The 17,791-nt window shown below is 42.8% G+C and overlaps 1 protein-coding gene across 5 annotated transcripts in view; it reads left to right on the forward strand.

Annotated features, from left to right (window-relative positions):
- The window catches only part of pleca (plectin a), a 51,376-nt gene that overhangs the window by 32,675 nt on the left and 910 nt on the right, over positions 1 to 17,791 (forward strand). For 3 of the 5 annotated variants that reach the window (XM_041954718.1, XM_041954716.1, XM_041954715.1), the window contains exons 21-33: positions 621 to 775; positions 854 to 980; positions 1,519 to 1,702; positions 1,888 to 1,908; positions 2,517 to 2,674; positions 2,825 to 3,003; positions 3,093 to 3,231; positions 3,333 to 3,689; positions 3,961 to 4,044; positions 4,120 to 4,224; positions 4,434 to 4,532; positions 6,730 to 10,077; positions 10,680 to 17,706. In XM_041954718.1, coding sequence (XP_041810652.1) covers positions 621 to 775; positions 854 to 980; positions 1,519 to 1,702; positions 1,888 to 1,908; positions 2,517 to 2,674; positions 2,825 to 3,003; positions 3,093 to 3,231; positions 3,333 to 3,689; positions 3,961 to 4,044; positions 4,120 to 4,224; positions 4,434 to 4,532; positions 6,730 to 10,077; positions 10,680 to 16,880 — 11,157 coding nt within the window. In that variant the 3' untranslated portion in view covers positions 16,881 to 17,706. The remainder of the gene's footprint in view (positions 1 to 620; positions 776 to 853; positions 981 to 1,518; positions 1,703 to 1,887; positions 1,909 to 2,516; positions 2,675 to 2,824; positions 3,004 to 3,092; positions 3,232 to 3,332; positions 3,690 to 3,960; positions 4,045 to 4,119; positions 4,225 to 4,433; positions 4,533 to 6,729; positions 10,078 to 10,679; positions 17,707 to 17,791) is intronic. The other 2 variants (XM_041954719.1, XM_041954717.1) reach the window with 1 other exon arrangement.

A 17,791-nucleotide genomic window follows, 5' to 3' on the forward strand; every position in this document is an offset into this window, starting at 1 on the left:
TTGGTGAGTTTTATTTGCTTCTGTCGAGTTTTAATGACGTGTGTTTTACGATGCTTAAATCACTGTTTCTGTAAATGGAGTCTGGTGGCTTTGGTGAGAGACATTTATTGGCTGTTTCTGGTTAAACAAAAATGATCTTACCCTTTAACAAAAGGGTATCTCTGTTGAGATCTTTTTCTATAGGGTTGTCAGACACTTAAAGTAACAGTCTGAGCCCTTTTAGTGGACGGACATTGACGGTGTACAAACACACAGGCGGATTACACTGCAGCCTGTTTGACGGCGTTCTCGTTCAATACCAAACTAATTTCAAACACTGTGGTCACCATTAGTCCCTTTGGAACATGGGAAAATAGGGCCTGTAAAAACAGATAACATTTGACCAGAATTTCTCCCATTTGTGCGGCATTGACATCTTCTAGGACATGTTCTTCTAACTGGGTTAAATATAGTTAAGTTACCAAATTCTCAATGGAATATCAAGGAGTTCAAAAGCTGTGTCCAGCTTTGAGTTCACTTTTCGTAGAGTGGAATGATTTCTTTGTGGACACCAGCAAATTACAGGTTTATCCAGTCAGTTGACCAGTCAGACGTGAGCACCTGTGTTTACCTTCCTCCAGATTACAGTCCACAGAGGAGATGAGTGCGCTCTGTTGAACAACTCGCAGCCCTACAAATGGAGGGTGCTGAATGATAAAGGAAGCGAGGCGTCTGTGCCGTCTATCTGCTTCCTGGTTCCGCCCACCAATAAGGACGCTGTGAACAGTGTCGCAGGGTGAGTTAAGAGTTGCTCCAGAATGTCTTAAAATAGTTCAAATCCAACAAGTGCTAATCTCCACTTAATGTTCCCCAGACTGGATGGAAACCTCCAGAGGCTGCAGACCATGTGGCAGACGATGTTTGTTGACATGAAGAGCCTGCTGTCCTGGCAGTATCTGATGAGGGACATCCACATCATCAAAACCTGGAACATCACCATGGTAACAACACACTGTAATAGAGGGAAACTGATGGAATAACAGAGCCTTTATATCAGATTTTATTAAACATGAATGTAACCTGTTATCAAAGACAGGAGGAAAGAATAAATCAAAGCTTTTACTTTGAAATATTCACCTTCAAAAGCTACATTTTAAAACAGTTTAACATTGTTTGCTAATATTCTCATCACAGCTTTTCATCACTTTAACCTACAAATACAAATATGCTTAGTAATTTAGCTGCTGCTTTAATATCTGCAGCATTTAACCTTTATGTGCAAACAGATCAGGTTCCCTTCAGTTACTCTCAGGTTAACCTCAGTTCAGTATGAAATCATAGTGGATAAACTTTACATGTGTGCTGAAGAGAGATTATGTTTACTTTATTTTGATTGTCTGGTTTATCCTGCCCTCTTGAATAAGTTAGCCAATAAATAAATATGCTCTTCTTTTTTTTTTAAAGGACAAAAGTTTTTTTTAATTCTTCATAACGTTTACTATCCACCATCCCTCTCTTTGTTCATCTGCACCCTTGTAGTTTAAGACCCTGAGGGTGGAGGAGTACCGGCTGGCGCTGAGAAACCTTGAGCTGCACTACCAGGACTTCCTGAGAGACAGCCAGGACTCCCAGATGTTCGGGGCCGAGGACCGAATGCAGGTGGAGTCCAGCTACAACGGTGCCAACCAGCACTACAACACCATGGTCAGCTCTGCAGAGCAAGGTGTGCACTGTGTTATGTCTCATATACCACTGTGGCTTCTTCTTTCACCACCCAAACAGAAAGGCTCTGCTAATTCAGTTTAAGTTGAACAAAACGTTTTCTCATTGAATCATCGCTCAGGCGTTTCTGTTCACGTTCAGTCATGGTCATTTGTGTGTAAGTTGACTGTTGGATTCACATTACAGGCTATGTGCCACCCAGGGCAGGTAAGGTGCCTCAGTTACAGCGTCAGAGCTTGTGATTGGCTGAACAGGACTACGTGTGTTGTGCGTGTGCGTGTGCGTGCACTGAGGGCTGTTGAGCTGCCATGTTTCATTTCATTCATTAACTCATTCAGCTTCATCATCCCCACTGATTGTGGTATCCCCCCTAACTTCACTCATCTTTGCATTCTTGTCTCTGTGCATGGGATTAATGCCAGCTCATTTCCAATCGTTATCAGTGAATCAGTTAATCGATACATTAACCGCCGTGAGCTGCTACGGAACCAATCAAGCATGAAGAAGTGAATTTATTGTGTACAATGTGACAATTGTACCAAAGCCTCTGTGCTTTATTGAGAATGTTATTTCCACAGTATTTTAAGTACAAAGTACAAAATCTCTGCATCAAGATACAAATGATTCTATAAAATGTCAGGTATCCTCTAACTAATACGAGTGTGCCATGTATGTATGCACATGGTTGATGATTACACGTTAAATAATACATACACGATGCAAAATCTGACTTGAACTAACAACCAGCTTATTTATCCCAAGTTTGTGTTCTCTGCAAAATACTAATGTCTCTACATTTTCTTAAATCCAACCAGGAGAGCAGGACGAGTCGATGTGCAGGACTTACCTGACGCAGATCAAGGACCTTCGTCTGAGGCTGGAGGGCTGCGAGAATCGAACAGTAACACGCCTCCGGCAGCCTGTGGACACGGAGCCACTCAAAGCCTGCGCCCTGAAGACCGCAGAGCAAATGGTAATGACACGAGAAGTGTTCCTAACGGTGTTTGATGGCATAGCAATGCGTTGTGTTGTGTTTAAAACTCAGCAGATAACTTTTCCCTCTGAATTTGATTTTCCTGCCAAAACTTCTGCTAAACCGGCTCCTCCTCCTTTTTGATGGCAGAAAGTCCAGTCCGAGTTGGAGGGCTTAAAGAAAGACTTGAACTCCATCAGTGAGAAGACCGAGGAGGTTCTGGCGTCTCCTCAGCAGTCCAGCTCCGCCCCGATGCTGCGCTCAGAACTGGACGTCACTCTGAAGAAGATGGACCACGTCTACGGCCTGTCCTCCGTCTACCTGGACAAGTGAGGTTTAATGACATCTCTGAGCGCCTCCTGATGAGCCTCCAGCTGTTATTGTGCTTTTTATAAAGTGTAAACCTGTTTGGTTTCAGGCTGAAGACCATAGATGTTGTGATCAGAAACACTAAAGACGCAGAGGACACACTGAAGAATTATGAGACTCGCCTGCTTGATGTTAGCAAAGTGCCAGCTGACGCGAAGGAGGTGGAGGAACATCGTAGTCAGCTGAAGGTATTTCCTCTTTTTGCATCATTGTGCGTGTTTTGTTTCATATCTTGCTGTGAATGAACCTTTAACCTGTTGCTTGATGACTTTGCTCTTTTGTCTCACAGTCCATGTATACTGAAGCAGAGGCCGACCAGGTGGTATTCGACCGCCTGCAGGACGAGCTGAGGAGGGCGACGGCTATCAACGACAGGATGACAAGGATCCACAGCGAGCGTGACGCTGAGCTGGAGCATTACCGTCAGCTGGTCAACAGCCTCCTGGAGCGCTGGCAGGCCGTGTTTGCTCAGATCGACCTGAGGCGGCGGGAGCTCGACCTCCTCGGGCGCCACATGAACTCCTACGGTGGAAGCTACGAGTGGCTGATCCGCTGGCTCGGAGAGGCGAGGCAGAGGCAGGAGAAGATTCAAGCTGTGCCCATCAGCGACAGCAAGGCTCTCAAGGAGCAGCTGGCAGAGGAGAAGGTATTGTAAAAGAGGAGGATCAGCTGTGTGGGGTAAAGGGAAGAAAAGTCATAGTGACCTCTGGTGGTACAGCTGTAATAAGAGTGCACTGAATTCTTATGAAAACATGATTTTAATTACTTTTGCTGTTTATGATAATAAGGATACGAGTAGTGGGTGTGGCTTTGTCTGTATATTCAAAATAAGAATGGAAATACACTATTAAAATGTAAAAAAAACATTTTTTTTTTGAATAGTGATGTATTGGCTGTTCTAATGCTTTCATTTACAGAAACTCCTGGAAGAGATTGAGAACAACAAGGACAAGATTGAAAACTGCCAGAAAAATGCAAAGGCTTACATTGACTCAGTCAAGGTTTGTGCTGATATTCAATTTATTCTTGTAAGTGTATTTTCTGGCTTTGTTTAACATTATTTTCTTCTTCGTTAGGATTACGAGCTCCAGATTCTGACTTACAAAGCCCTCCAGGATCCCCTCGCATCTCCTCTGAAGAAACCCAAAATGGAGTGTGCATCTGACAATATCATTCAAGAGGTAGGTTTTAAAGCAAAGACCTGCATACGCCCTGTTTTGGTGTCATGGTCGAATCTGCTTCCTGTTTTACCACCACTGTGATTTAAAAAAAAAAAAAAAAAAAAAAACACATCGAAAAAAACCTTTAACTAAATCCTTGGAGCTGATAGAAAATGTGTTTTTAACGTCAAGTAAATGTTAACTCCTCTGTGCCACTGCGTTTATTACAGTATGTTACTCTGAGAACCCGCTACAGCGAACTGATGACTCTCACCAGCCAGTACATTAAGTTCATCACAGAAACACAGCGCCGCCTGGAGGATGACGAGGTAATTACACACTCTGAAGACACGCAGCAGCAGGTTTCTGTCAAAACCCACAAACACAAACAATGCTACACCCACCTGTTAGCTGACTGATGTATGGGAAATCTTTTGTCATCAATTACTTCCAAAGTGGTGGCACAAAAAAAAAAATCTGATTCTGTTTCTCATAGTGTTAATCTGTTGAGATTGGTCAGGACAGCGTTCAGTGGTGAAGCAAACTGTTTCATCCAAGTGTTTCAGACATCGCATCCCCACTACAGTATACGTCTCTCATTCCCCTACACTGTGTATTTAGTCAAATCATGTCACATAATCTGTACATTAGACTCTGACTTGGCTGCAGGCATCAGCCCTGAATTCAGTCACGTTCTCCAACTGCTTGACTGCTTTGATTTAGTATTTGCTTCTTTATTTCCTCTTGAAATCACCCACACTTGTGATTTGAAGGTTTCGGTTTGGCTACCTGCCTTCTCAGATAGACTTTCCAATCTTACCTTTACTTTCTCCCTTTTCTTCTTTTCTAACTTTCTATTCTGTTTGATCCTTTTGACCTGCTCGCCAGTGCTTTGTCATGACGAATATTAATCACACGCTTAAGAGATGAATTAACCCCAAAGCACCAGGTATTTAAAGAAGACCCTCTCAGTTCATGTCATTCCTCTCTGCAGTGAAGGGGAGGTTCAGGATGTTTCGGAGACCTTTCATAAATGAGCCTTTTCATAATTAACTGAGCATCAGTTACCTGTAAGCATTTTTTGCTTTGCTAGTGTAAATGTCAACTTTTAAGAAATCAGCAAGGTATTGTATGTTTTTTTTATGTGAAATAATAGTATTTATACTTTTTTTAAAGGACTTGAGGGATTTTTTACATTGATTAATCTGCTGGGGTTTTTTTTTTTATTAATCTATTAGTCTTTTAAACATTTTTTTTGACATTTCATAGATTAAAAGTGCCAATTGCAACTAAACAGAATCAAAGGTAGCGTGTTCAAATGTTTTGTTTTGTTCAACCAAAAGTCCAAACCCCAAAGATACTCAGTTTACAATAATATATAACAAAGAAAAGCGGCAAATCATCTCATTTAAGAAGCTGGAATCAGAAAATATTTGACATTTTTCACTATTTCTGCTTCTAAAATGACAATTATCAAAATACTTGGCAACTAATTTTCCCCTCTGCTGATTTACAGTAGCAAATAAATACAGGATGCTGGTGCCGATATAAAGACACAACTGTGTCCTGAACCAGAGCTTAATCAGAGCTCAGTGTGAAAGGTTTCCAACATTTTGGACCTCCCTTTTAGGTGTCACTCACCTGTATAATTACACATGATGCATCGCCCATCCTTACCAAGGAGTAGAGCTCATCTCTTGATGTTGTCAGGTTTATTGCACCTTGATCTTGGATTTGTAGTCTTGTCACTTCAATTTTAATCCAAGCTTACTTTATGTTCTGTGTCACATCAAATCACGCTGTGTTTGCTGCATCACTATGCTATTCTTCATAGTGAGGGTATTCTGGTTGAATTCTGACTTGCTGTGATACAATTCCATATCATCCTTTTTATTTAAAATGATTGGGGCTGTTAAAGTCTTTGGTATCTTCCCCACTGTGGTTCGCACTTTTTGCATGCTGCATATTATTTATTCCCTTCCTATTCCTTCTCAATTACTTTATACATTTTACAAAAAGCTGCATTATTTTGAGAATGTAAAGACTGAGAAAAAACTAACTCTCAATAGCAACCGGTGACTGAATTACACAACAATGTTCTTTTAGAAATCCAAATACTAAACCTTTAAGTGGATATATAGCTGCAACAGCAACATACTTATCATACCTTGACAATAATTTTACCAAGTTCGCTTTTATTTGTACTGATGATGAGCGAAATGTGATCAAGCCTTATCACAGATTATATAAAACACTGGTCAATTAAAATACCTTAACTGCATGAAAGTACAGTGTAGTGTTGTGCTGTGTTGTGAAGTATCATTCTGTGTGCCGTACATTCAATAGACATGACAAGCATTTCCCAATACAGTATTTCCCCTCTAGTTAAAAGAACTGTCTGTTTGTTGTAGATTATTAGCTGTAACATACACTCATGTATTTACATTTTCATGTTTTATTTTATAGTTTAACACCTTTAACATTCTCTCAATTCCCTTTACTCTCTATTTGCTTCTACTAATACAGAAAGCTTCTGAAAGACTTAAAGAAGAGGAGAGGAGAAGGATGGCAGAGATACAAGCTGAGTTAGATAAACAGAAACAGTTGGCCGAGGCTCATGCTAAATCTGTGGCCAAAGCAGAACTAGAGGCCCAGGAGCTGAAGCTGAAGATGAAAGAAGAGGCCAGCAAGAGGCAAGACGTTGCTGTGGACTCTGAGAAACAGAAGCAGAACATCCAGCAGGAGCTGCATCATCTGAAGAGTCTGTCTGAACAGGAGATCAAGTCCAAGAACCAGCAGCTGGAAGAGGCGCAAGTCAGTCGTGCCAAAATTGAGGAGGAAATCCACATAATTAGAGTCCAGTTAGAGACAACAATAAAACAGAAGTCCACTGCTGAGGGCGAGTTACAGACACTCAGAAACAAGGCTGGTGAGGCTGAGAAGCTCAGGAAAGCTGCTCAGGACGAAGCAGAAAGGCTTCGCAAGCAGGTGGCTGAAGAGACTCAGAAAAAGAAAAATGCAGAAGATGAGCTGAAACGTAAATCTGAGGCAGAGAAAGAGGCTGCCAAGCAGAAGCAGAAGGCAATGGATGAGCTGCAGAAATTCAAAATGCAGGCTGAGGAGGCCGAGAGGCGCATGAAACAGGCGGAGGAGGAGAAACTGAGGCAGATCAAGGTAGTAGAGGAAGTGGCACAAAAGTCTGCTGCCACACAGCTGCAAACCCAAACCGTGTCATTCAGTGAGAAGGCGACAAAACTTGAGGAATCCCTTAAGAAAGAGCAGGGTACTGTCCTTCAGTTGCAGGAGGAAGCCGAAAAACTCAGGAAACAACAAGAGGAAGCTACCAAAGCCAGGGAGCAAGCAGAGAAAGAGCTTGAAACATGGAGACAGAAAGCCAATGAGGCTCTCCGCTTGAGGCTACAAGCCGAAGAGGAAGCTCAAAAGAAGAGCCAGGCTCAAGAGGAAGCAGAGAGGCAGAAAGTTGAGGCAGAGCGTGATGCCAAGAAAAGGGCTAAAGCTGAGGAGGCTGCTCTTAAACAGAAGGAGAATGCAGAGAAAGAGCTGGAAAAACAAAGGAAATTTGCAGAACAAATTGCCCAGCACAAGCTGTCTGCAGAACAGGAATGCATACGACTTAAGTCTGACTTTGAACATGCTGAACAACAGAGGGGCCTGTTGGATGATGAGCTTCAGCGTCTGAAAAATGAGGTGAATGCCGCTGAAAACCAGAGGAAACAACTGGAAGGTGAGCTGGCTAAAGTCAGAAGTGAAATGGACGCTCTTCTACTGATGAAGACTGAAGCTGAGAAGCAGACGCTGTCAACCTCAGAAAAGAGCAAGCAGCTTCTTGAGTCTGAAGCACTGAAAATGAAAAAACTCGCTGAGGAAGCAACTAGACTGAGATCAGTCGCTGAAGAGGCAAAGAAGCAGAGGCAGATTGCAGAGGACGAGGCAGCTCAGCAGAGAGCTGAGGCTGAAAAAATACTTAAAGAAAAACTGGCTGCTATTAATGAGGCAACTCGTCTGAAGACCGAAGCTGAGATCGCTCTGAAAGCTAAAGAAGCAGAAAATGAAAGGCTTAAAAGACAAGCCGAGGATGAAGCCTATCAGAGAAAGTTGCTGGAGGATCAAGCTGCTCAGCATAAACAAGACATAGAAGAGAAGATCACACACCTAAAGAGCTCATCTAATTCTGAGTTAGAGAGACAAAAAAATATTGTAGAAGAAACTCTGAGGCAAAAGAAGGTGGTTGAAGAAGAAATTCACATCATTAAGATCAACTTTGAGAAAGCATCAAAAGGCAAGTCAGATTTGGAGGTGGAGTTAAAGAAACTGAAGGGTATTGCCGAGGAGACACAGAAGAGCAAACTCAAAGCTGAGGAAGAGGCTGAGAAACTGAAAAAGCTTGTTGCAGAGGAAGAGAAGAAGAGAAAGGAGTCTGAGGAGAAGGTGAAAAGGATTACTGCAGCAGAAGAAGAGGCAGCTCGACAGTGCAAAGCTGCCCAGGAGGAAGTTGAACGCCTCAAGAAGAAAGCTGCTGAAGCGAATAAACAGAAAGACAAGGCTGCAAAAGATGCAGAGAAGCAGGTCCTTCTGGCCAAAGAGGCAGCACAGAGATGCAGTGCCGCGGAGCAGAAGGCCCAAGATGTTCTCAGCAAGAATAAAGAAGACAGTCTTGCTCAGGAAAAGCTGAAAGACGAGTTTGAAAATGCCAAGAAACTTGCACAAGCAGCCGAGAAAGCCAAAGAGAAAGCAGAGAAAGAGGCCGCCCTGCTCCGTCAGAAAGCGGAGGAGGCTGAAAAACAGAAAAAAGCTGCAGAGGATGAAGCTGCAAAACAGGCCAAAGCTCAAAAAGATGCAGAGAGACTGAAGAAAGAAGCAGAGGAGGAGGCCTCCAAGCGAGCGGCAGCTGAGGCAGCAGCTCTAAAGCAGAAAAAGCAGGCTGATGCAGAGATGGCCAAGCACAAAAAAGAAGCAGAACAAGCACTGAAGCAGAAGTCCCAGGTTGAGAAGGAACTATCAATGGTAAAACTGAAGCTGGATGAGACTGATAAGCAGAAAGCTGTGTTGGATGAGGAGCTTCAGCGAGTTAAAGGCGAAGTAAATGATGCTGTCAAGCAAAAGGCACAGGTGGAAGATGAACTCTCCAAAGTTAAGATCCAGATGGATGAGCTCCTGAAACTTAAGATTAAGATTGAGGAAGAAAACCGCCGTCTCATGCAAAAAGACAAAGATAATACACAGAAATTACTTGCAGAGGAAGCAGAGAAAATGAAGAGCCTGGCAGAGGACGCAGCCAGACTTAGTGTGGAAGCCGAGGAAGCGGCCAGACAGCGACAGATCGCTGAGTCTGACTTGGCGGAACAGAGGTCACTTGCAGAGAAAATGCTAAAGGAGAAAATGCAGGCCATCCAAGAGGCTACAAAACTGAAAGCTGAAGCAGAGGAGCTCCAGAAACAGAAAAATCAGGCACAGGAAAAGGCTAAAAAACTACAAGAGGACAAACAACAGATCCAGCAGCGCCTTGATAAGGAGACAGAGGGCTTCCAAAAATCTTTAGAGGCTGAGCGAAAGAGGCAGCTTGAAGTTTCAGCTGAAGCAGAGAAACTGAAATTGAGGGTGAAAGAACTCAGTGATGCTCAGGCCAAAGCTGAGCAGGAGGCTAAGAAATTCAAGAAACAAGCCGATGAAGCAAAACTGCGTCTTCAGGAGACAGAAAAACAAACTACAGAAACCATTGTGCAAAAGTTGGAGACCCAGAGGCTACAGAGCACCAAGGAGGCTGATGACCTGAAGGAAGCCATGGCTCACCTTGAAAAAGAGAAGGAGAAACTGAAAAAAGAGGCAGAGGATCTTCAGAAAAAATCTAAAGAGGTATTTTGACATTGTCAGTTGATTTACACATCCCTTTCAATTAACAAAATCCAGACACTAACTACAGTATTTGTAGAAACATGTAACACGTATTTCATGTAAATTGCAGAGATTTAAAGTACCATTCAGCAATTTATATGAAAATACAATGATGACGAACTAAATGATCACCAGTAAAACACTGAAATACTCTGGGAAATACTCTTATTCGCTTTCTTGCCAAGAGTTAGAAAAGACTGATCTATCTCTCATGCCTGTGTGCTAAATATGATGCTACTGCGTGGAGACAGTTAGCACAGGAAACAGGAAAGAGCAGCTAGCCTGGCTCTGCCCAGTTCACTGTGTCACTATACAGATTAAACAAGTTAGTGAGTTTTACTGGTTGAATTTTGTTACCTTTAGACAGAGTTGGCTACTGGCTGTAGCTTTATATAGCATGCAGTCATGAGTGGCATCAATCCTTTCATATGACTTTCAGCAAGAACATGTATTTCCAGATTATTGAACAACACCTTTGAATAGCAAATAATATAAGTTACATGCAGTAATGATGAGTTCATTGACATTTATCTGATTTTTTTTCTTCTTTTCCCCCCAAATAGATGGCAAATGCCCAACAAGAACAAATTGAGCAACAGAAGGCCATTCTTCAGCAGTCCTTCCTCACAGAGAAGGAGCTGCTGTTGAAAAGAGAAAAGGCTGTTGAAGATGAGAAAAAGAAGCTTCAGAAACAGTTTGAGGATGAAGTGAGCAAGGCCAAAGCTCTCAAAGATGAACAAGAACGTCAGCGGAAGCTAATGGAAGAGGAGAAAAAGAAACTTCAGGCCATTATGGATGAAGCTGTAAAGAAACAAAAGGGGGCTGAAGCAGAGATGATTAACAAGCAGAAAGAAATGGAAGTGCTTGAAAAGAAACGGCTTGAACAAGAAAAACTCCTGGGAGAGGAAAACAAAAAGCTTAGAGAGAAGCTTGAGAGTCTTGAGGTCGCCTCCAAGCAGGGAGCATCCAAAATGAAGGAGATTGAAGTCCAGACTGATGAGGTACCTGAGGAGCAGCTGGTTGCCATGACAATGGTGGGAACAACAAAGAAGGTTTTCAATGGCTCTGTCGATGTGGATGCAGTGAAGAAAGGTGAAGAATCACCCTTAGCATTTGATGGAATTAGAGAGAAGGTTCCTGCTGCAAGGCTTCATGACATTGGTGTCCTGACCAAAAAGGAATTTGACAAATTGAAAAAGGGCAAAATCTCTGTGCAAGATCTCGGAAAGACTGATAAAGTTAAATCGTGTCTCAAAGGTCAGAACTGTGTTGGAGGTGTTTTGACTCCATCCAAAGAGAAAATGAGTGTCTATCAGGCTATGATAGAGAACAAGATTACTCCTAACACTGCAACAATGCTCCTGGAAGCTCAAGCAGCATCTGGTTACATTGTAGATCCAGTGAAAAATAAACTCCTCTCTGTAGATGAGGCTGTTAAAGACGAGTTAATAGGCCCTGAGCTCCATGACAAGATGCTGTCTGCAGAACGAGCAGCCACTGGCTTCAAAGATCCCTATACTGGAGCCAAAATCTCTCTCTTTGAAGCCATGAAGAAGGGACTCATTGAAAAGGAGCATGCCACCAAATTCCTCGATGTACAGCTTGCCACAGGAGGCATCATTGACCCTATCAATAGTCATAGAGCGCCACTTCAGACTGCCTACAAGCAAGGTCAGTTTGATGCAGACATGAACAAGAAACTCACTGATCCAAGCGATGATTGCAAATTATTCATTGACCCCAGCACTCAAGAGCAACTCACTTACAAACAGTTACTGGAGAAATGCACCAAGGATGCAGAAACAGGACTGCTGATTTTACCAGTAACAGAACAAGCAGCTCAAAGTAAGAGAACATACACAGATCTGGAGACTAAAGAAGTGTTCAGTAAATCAACCGTTGATGTGCCTTTTGGAAGGTTTAAAGGCAAAATTGTCACCATTTGGGAGGTCATAAATTCAGAATATTTCACTGACGACCAAAGAAGGGAACTGATTCGCCAGTACAAGACAGGCAAGATCACAGTAGAGAAGATTATTAAAATTGTCATCACTGTTGTTGAAGACAAGGAGAAGAATAATGAAAATATGTTTAATGGTCTAAAGGCTCCGGTCTCTGCCAGTGAACTGCTAGAGTCAAAGATCATAAACAAAGACTTGTTCAACAACTTGAGTAATGGCAAAATAACAGTTAAAGAGATCTCTGAGATGGAGCCTGTGAAGAAGGCACTACAAGGAACGTCGAGCATTGCTGGACTGTTGAATGAACCAACCAAGGAGAAAATGTCTTTCTATCAAGCTATGAAGAAAGAATTACTTTCACCAGAAACTGTGGTGAACCTTCTTGAAGCACAAGCAGCAACTGGGTTTGTAATTGATCCTGTCAAAAATGAGAAGGTCCCTGTAGATGAAGCTGTTAAGTCAGGTCTTGTGGGACCTGAAATGCATGAACGGCTTCTGTCAGCAGAGAGAGCTGTCAGTGGCTACAGTGATCCATATACAGGAAAGAAGGTGTCTCTGTTTGAGGCCATGAACAAAGGCCTTATAAAGAAAGACCATGGCATTCGCTTGCTTGAGGCACAACTCTCAACCGGTGGAATTATTGACCCCATCAAAAGCTATCGGATCCCATATGAGGTTGCCTGCAAGCGTGGATATTTTGATGAGGAAATCAGTAAGACCTTGAACAAAAACACTGACGACACGAAGGTCTTTTATGATCCTAACTCACAAGAGGATTCAACCTATGCTCAGCTCTTGAATAAATGTGTCACAGACAAAGAAACTGGACTCCCATTGCTTCCTCTTTCAAAGAAGGCTGCAAAGCCAAAAGAAGACAAACAGATTACAGAGGCTAAGACAAAAGAGGCTCTGAACCAGACAACTATGGAGCTAGGGTATGGTCCTTTCAAAGGAAGAAAAGTTACAATTTGGGAGATAATACACTCCGAATACATCACTGAGGAACAAAGAATAGAACTGATTCGCCAGTACAGAATGGGGCATGTGACAATTGAAAAGTTGATAAAGATTGTGATAACGATGGTTGATGAAAAAGAGGACAAAACAAAGGAAGAGGCCTGTTTTGAAGGCCTTCGGGCACCAGTCACTGCTCGGTCTTTGTTTGATTCCAACATCATTGATAAGGCTACATTTGACGAGCTCCTACAGGGTAAGAAGACACCTAAAGATGTTAGTGAAAGTGATAAGGTACGAAAGTACTTGCAGGGCACAGACTGCATTGATGGTATCACTATGGGAGATTCAAATGAGAAGTTAAGCATATATCAAGCAATGAAAAAGAATGTTTTGCAACAAAACACTGGACTTGCACTACTTGAGGCCCAAGCTGGAACTGGGTTCATAACTGATCCCGTCAAAAATCTGAAATACTCTGTGGATGATGCTGTGAAGGATGGTGTTGTCGGCCCAGAACTTCATGAGAAACTTCTCTCAGCTGAAAAAGCAGTGACAGGATACAAAGATCCGTATACAGGCAATAAGATTTCTCTTTTCCAAGCCATGAAGAAAGAGCTTGTTTTGAGGGAGCATGCTATTCCTCTCCTTGAGGCTCAGTTTACGACAGGAGGGATCATTGATCCAGTCAGCAGCCATCGTGTTCCTAATGATGTGGCCATTCAGCGTGGCTATTTCAGCAAACAAATGTCCAAGTCCTTCAGTGAACCCTCAGGTGACGTCAAAGGCTTCACTAATCCCAACACCAATGAAAGTGTTACTTACAAGCAGTTGGTAGAGAAATGTGTAAGAGATCCCAACTCTGGTCTGTGCTACCTGCCTCTGTCAAAGATTGAAGCTCCTGCTCCTGTTGAGAAATCTTATCAGTACACAGAGGAGCAAGCCCAAACAGACCTAGCAGACACTCAAATTGAGATCCCTCACAAGAGTTTTGCAGGAAAGGCTATGACCATTTGGGAAGTCATGAACTCAAATATGCTTCCAGTAGAGGAGAGACGGCGCCTCATGGAGCAGTATCGCTTGGGGCAAATCACAAAGGAAAGAATGCTTATCATCATCATTGAAATCATTGAACAAAGAGAGACTCTAAAGGCAGAGCAGAGCATGTCATGTGATGTAATCAGACGAAGAGTGACTATTGAGGAGCTTTACAGTGCTCGAATTATTGACTTGCACACATACAACCTCTTGAAACAAGAAAAGATGACTATTCGAGAGGTAATGGAAATGCCATCAGTAAAACAGTACTTATTTGGTACTGGTTGCATTGCTGGAATCATGTCAGACAGTCCTCCAAAGATCAGCATTTACCAGGCCATGAAGAGTGGACTGATTAAGCCTGAAGTTGCTTTGAACCTCCTCGAGGCCCAAGCAGCAACAGGATTTATGATTGATCCAGTGAAAGATGAACTTCTAACAGTTGATGAAGCTGTGCGCAAGGGGCTTGTGGGCCCAGAGCTTCATGACAAACTTCTCTCTGCTGAGAGAGCAGTTACAGGTTACAAGGATCCATACAGCGGAAAAGTGATTTCTCTCTTCCAGGCCATGAAAAAAGACCTTGTTCCTGAGGATTATGGCTTGAGGCTTTTGGAGGCCCAGAATGCCACTGGCGGATTAATGGATCCTGAATACTACTTCCACCTCCCCACTGATGTTGCCATGCAGCGTGGATACATCAACAATGAGACACTTGACAGACTGTCTGAGCCCACCGGGGATGTGCGAGGTTACATTGATCCAACAACAGATGAAAAACAGTCCTACGCCCAGCTACTGAAAAGATGCAGAGTTGATAAAGAAAGTGGTTTGCGGCTACTTTCACTAGCAGATAGAAGACTTCTCTTCAAGGGTCTCAGAAAGCAAATCACTGTAGATGAGCTGCTTCGTTCACAGATTATCGACCAAAAGACATACAACGAACTCACTGAGGGTACCATTACAGTGGAGGAGGTCAGCAGAGACCTTAAGAAATACCTTGAGGGTACCAGCTGTATTGCTGGTGTGTATGTAGAATCCAGCAAAGACCGTCTGTCTATTTACCAAGCAATGAAGAAGAACATGATCAGACCAGGGACTGCCTTTGAGCTCCTTGAGGCTCAAGCTGCCACAGGATATGTAATTGATCCTATTAAGAACCTCAAGCTAAATGTCACTGAAGCTGTTAAAATGGGTGTTGTTGGCCAAGAGTTTAAAGATAAACTCCACTCAGCTGAAAGAGCTGTCACAGGTTACAAGGACCCTTATTCTGGCAAGATCATCTCACTGTTCCAGGCCATGAAAAAGGGCCTCATTCTGAAAGACCATGGCATTCGTCTGCTCGAGGCTCAAATTGCTACTGGTGGAATCATTGATCCACAGGAGAGCCACCGCTTGCCAGTTGAAACAGCATATGAACGTGGCCTCTTTGATCAGGAAATGAATGAAATCCTCACTGACCCATCTGATGACACAAAGGGCTTTTTTGATCCCAATACTGAGGAAAATCTCACCTACCTGCAGCTGATGGAGAGATGTATGATAGACCCAGAAACAGGCCTTGCCCTTCTGCTGCTGAAAGAAAAGAAGCGTGAGAGGAAGACATCATCCAAATCTTCTGTTCGCAAACGTAGGGTCGTCATCGTCGATCCAGAGACGGGCAAAGAGATGTCTGTGTATGAGGCGTACCAGAAAGGGCTCATTGACCACCAGACCTATCTCGAGCTAGCAGAGCAGGAGTGTGAATGGGAGGAAATTACCATCACTTCATCTGATGGAGTTGTGAAGTCCATGATCATTGACAGAAGGTCTGGTAGGCAGTATGACATCGATGATGCAATCTCAAGGGGCCTGATTGACAAGTCAGCTCTGGATCAGTACCGTGCAGGATCTCTGTCCATTACAGAGTTTGCAGACATGCTGTCTGGAAACATGAGCGGTGTCAGATCACGTTCATCCTCCTTTGGCTCCTCTTCCTCTTACCCAATGAGCCCAATACCTTCTATAAAAACACCAGCAACCACGTGGAATGACCCAACAGAGGAAACTGGCCCTGTGGCTGGAATCTTAGACACAGAAACTCTGGAGAAGGTGTCCGTGACAGAAGCCATACACAGAAACCTTGTGGACAATATAACAGGTCAAAGACTGCTGGAAGCACAGGCCTGCACAGGAGGTATTATTGACCCTAATACTGGAGAGAAATTCTCTGTTGCAGATGCAATGAACAAAGGGCTTGTGGATAAAATCATGGTGGACCGCATCAGTCTAGCCCAGAAGGCCTGTAATGGATTTGAGGATCCTAGAACCAAAACCAAAATGTCAGCAGCTCAAGCTCTAAAGAAAGGCTGGCTCTACTACGAGGCTGGGCAGCGATTCCTTGAAGTCCAGTATCTCACTGGTGGATTAATTGAACCAGATTCTACCAGCAGAGTCTCCATAGATGAGGCTGTGAAGAAGGGCACCTTAGATGCACGCACTGCACAGAAGTTACGAGATGTTAGTGCGTACTCAAAATACCTCACATGCCCTAAAACCAAGCTTAAAATCTCTTACAAGGACGCTATGGAGAGAAGCATGATAGAAGAGGGGACTGGTCTGCGACTACTTGAAGCATCATCTCAATCGAGCAAAGGCCTCTACAGTCCCTATAGCATGAGTGGGTCAGGCTCTGCTACTGGGTCACGGTCTGGTTCAAGAAGTGGTTCTAGGTCGGGCTCCAGAAGAGGCAGCTTTGACGCCACAGGATCAACTTTCACAACAACCTTCTCTTCCTCTTCCTACAGTTCACCAACCTATGGCCGCCGATACTGATGAGTTTGAAAGTTACAGAATTATTTTCTATGGGAAGGATACACTATAAAACCACAGTGTTCACCAGATGCCTAATTCTCAGTGGAATAAGGACTACCTTTATTCTGCTCTGCATGTGGTCATTACAGGACTTTTAATATTTAATTTTATACAAGTTGAATCATTTTGTTTATTGTATATTTCATATTTACTTTTAGTTATGTTTATGCTATCTTATCAGACTTTCTGATTACTGTACTGTAAGCAGTATATGCAAGAGCTGTTTATTATTTCCAATATATATCACAAAAGTTTCAAGTGTATGTGATATTCTTTTGTTTTTTAAAGTTTAATATCATAAGCATTTACTGTTCCACAAACAAGATTCTATTTACAATATTGTGTGTGTTACACTATAACCGAAACCATTAGTCTGCTTGTTAAGGAGAACCAAATTGGGTGTACAAACAAATTTGTGTACATGTGTATATTTCTGAATTTTCTGAATATAACAAAGTTAGCTAAAGAGAGATACATGCCACTCTGCAGAGCAGAATAAGAAGTCTCCCAAACACTAAGAGTGTCTGCTTTAAGAACGCCAAGCTTCAAGATCTTTTCTCTCCAGGGCTACACTGCCGCATATACTCTGCCAGTACGTGCTTCATTCCCATTGTCTGTCATAAATCTTGAAGTTACAGCAACATGCTAACCTTGTACAATGAACCTCAAAGAGCAAGATCCCACAAATGGAAGGATTATGTAGCCTATGACGACAGTTCTGGAGGTTATACATCCAATCTCATGACCAACACATACAAGTCCCTGCCTTTCTGGACCTTTTAAAAAGGTATGTTAAGATTTACATTTAATTGCTTGACAGTTAAGAAATTCCCCATTATGTCTGCATCAGTTAGTGGTCATGAAGTTCCTAA

This window comes from Chelmon rostratus, chromosome 16 (genome assembly GCF_017976325.1).
Source record: "Chelmon rostratus isolate fCheRos1 chromosome 16, fCheRos1.pri, whole genome shotgun sequence".
NCBI classification, from domain to species: Eukaryota; Metazoa; Chordata; class Actinopteri; order Chaetodontiformes; family Chaetodontidae; genus Chelmon; species Chelmon rostratus.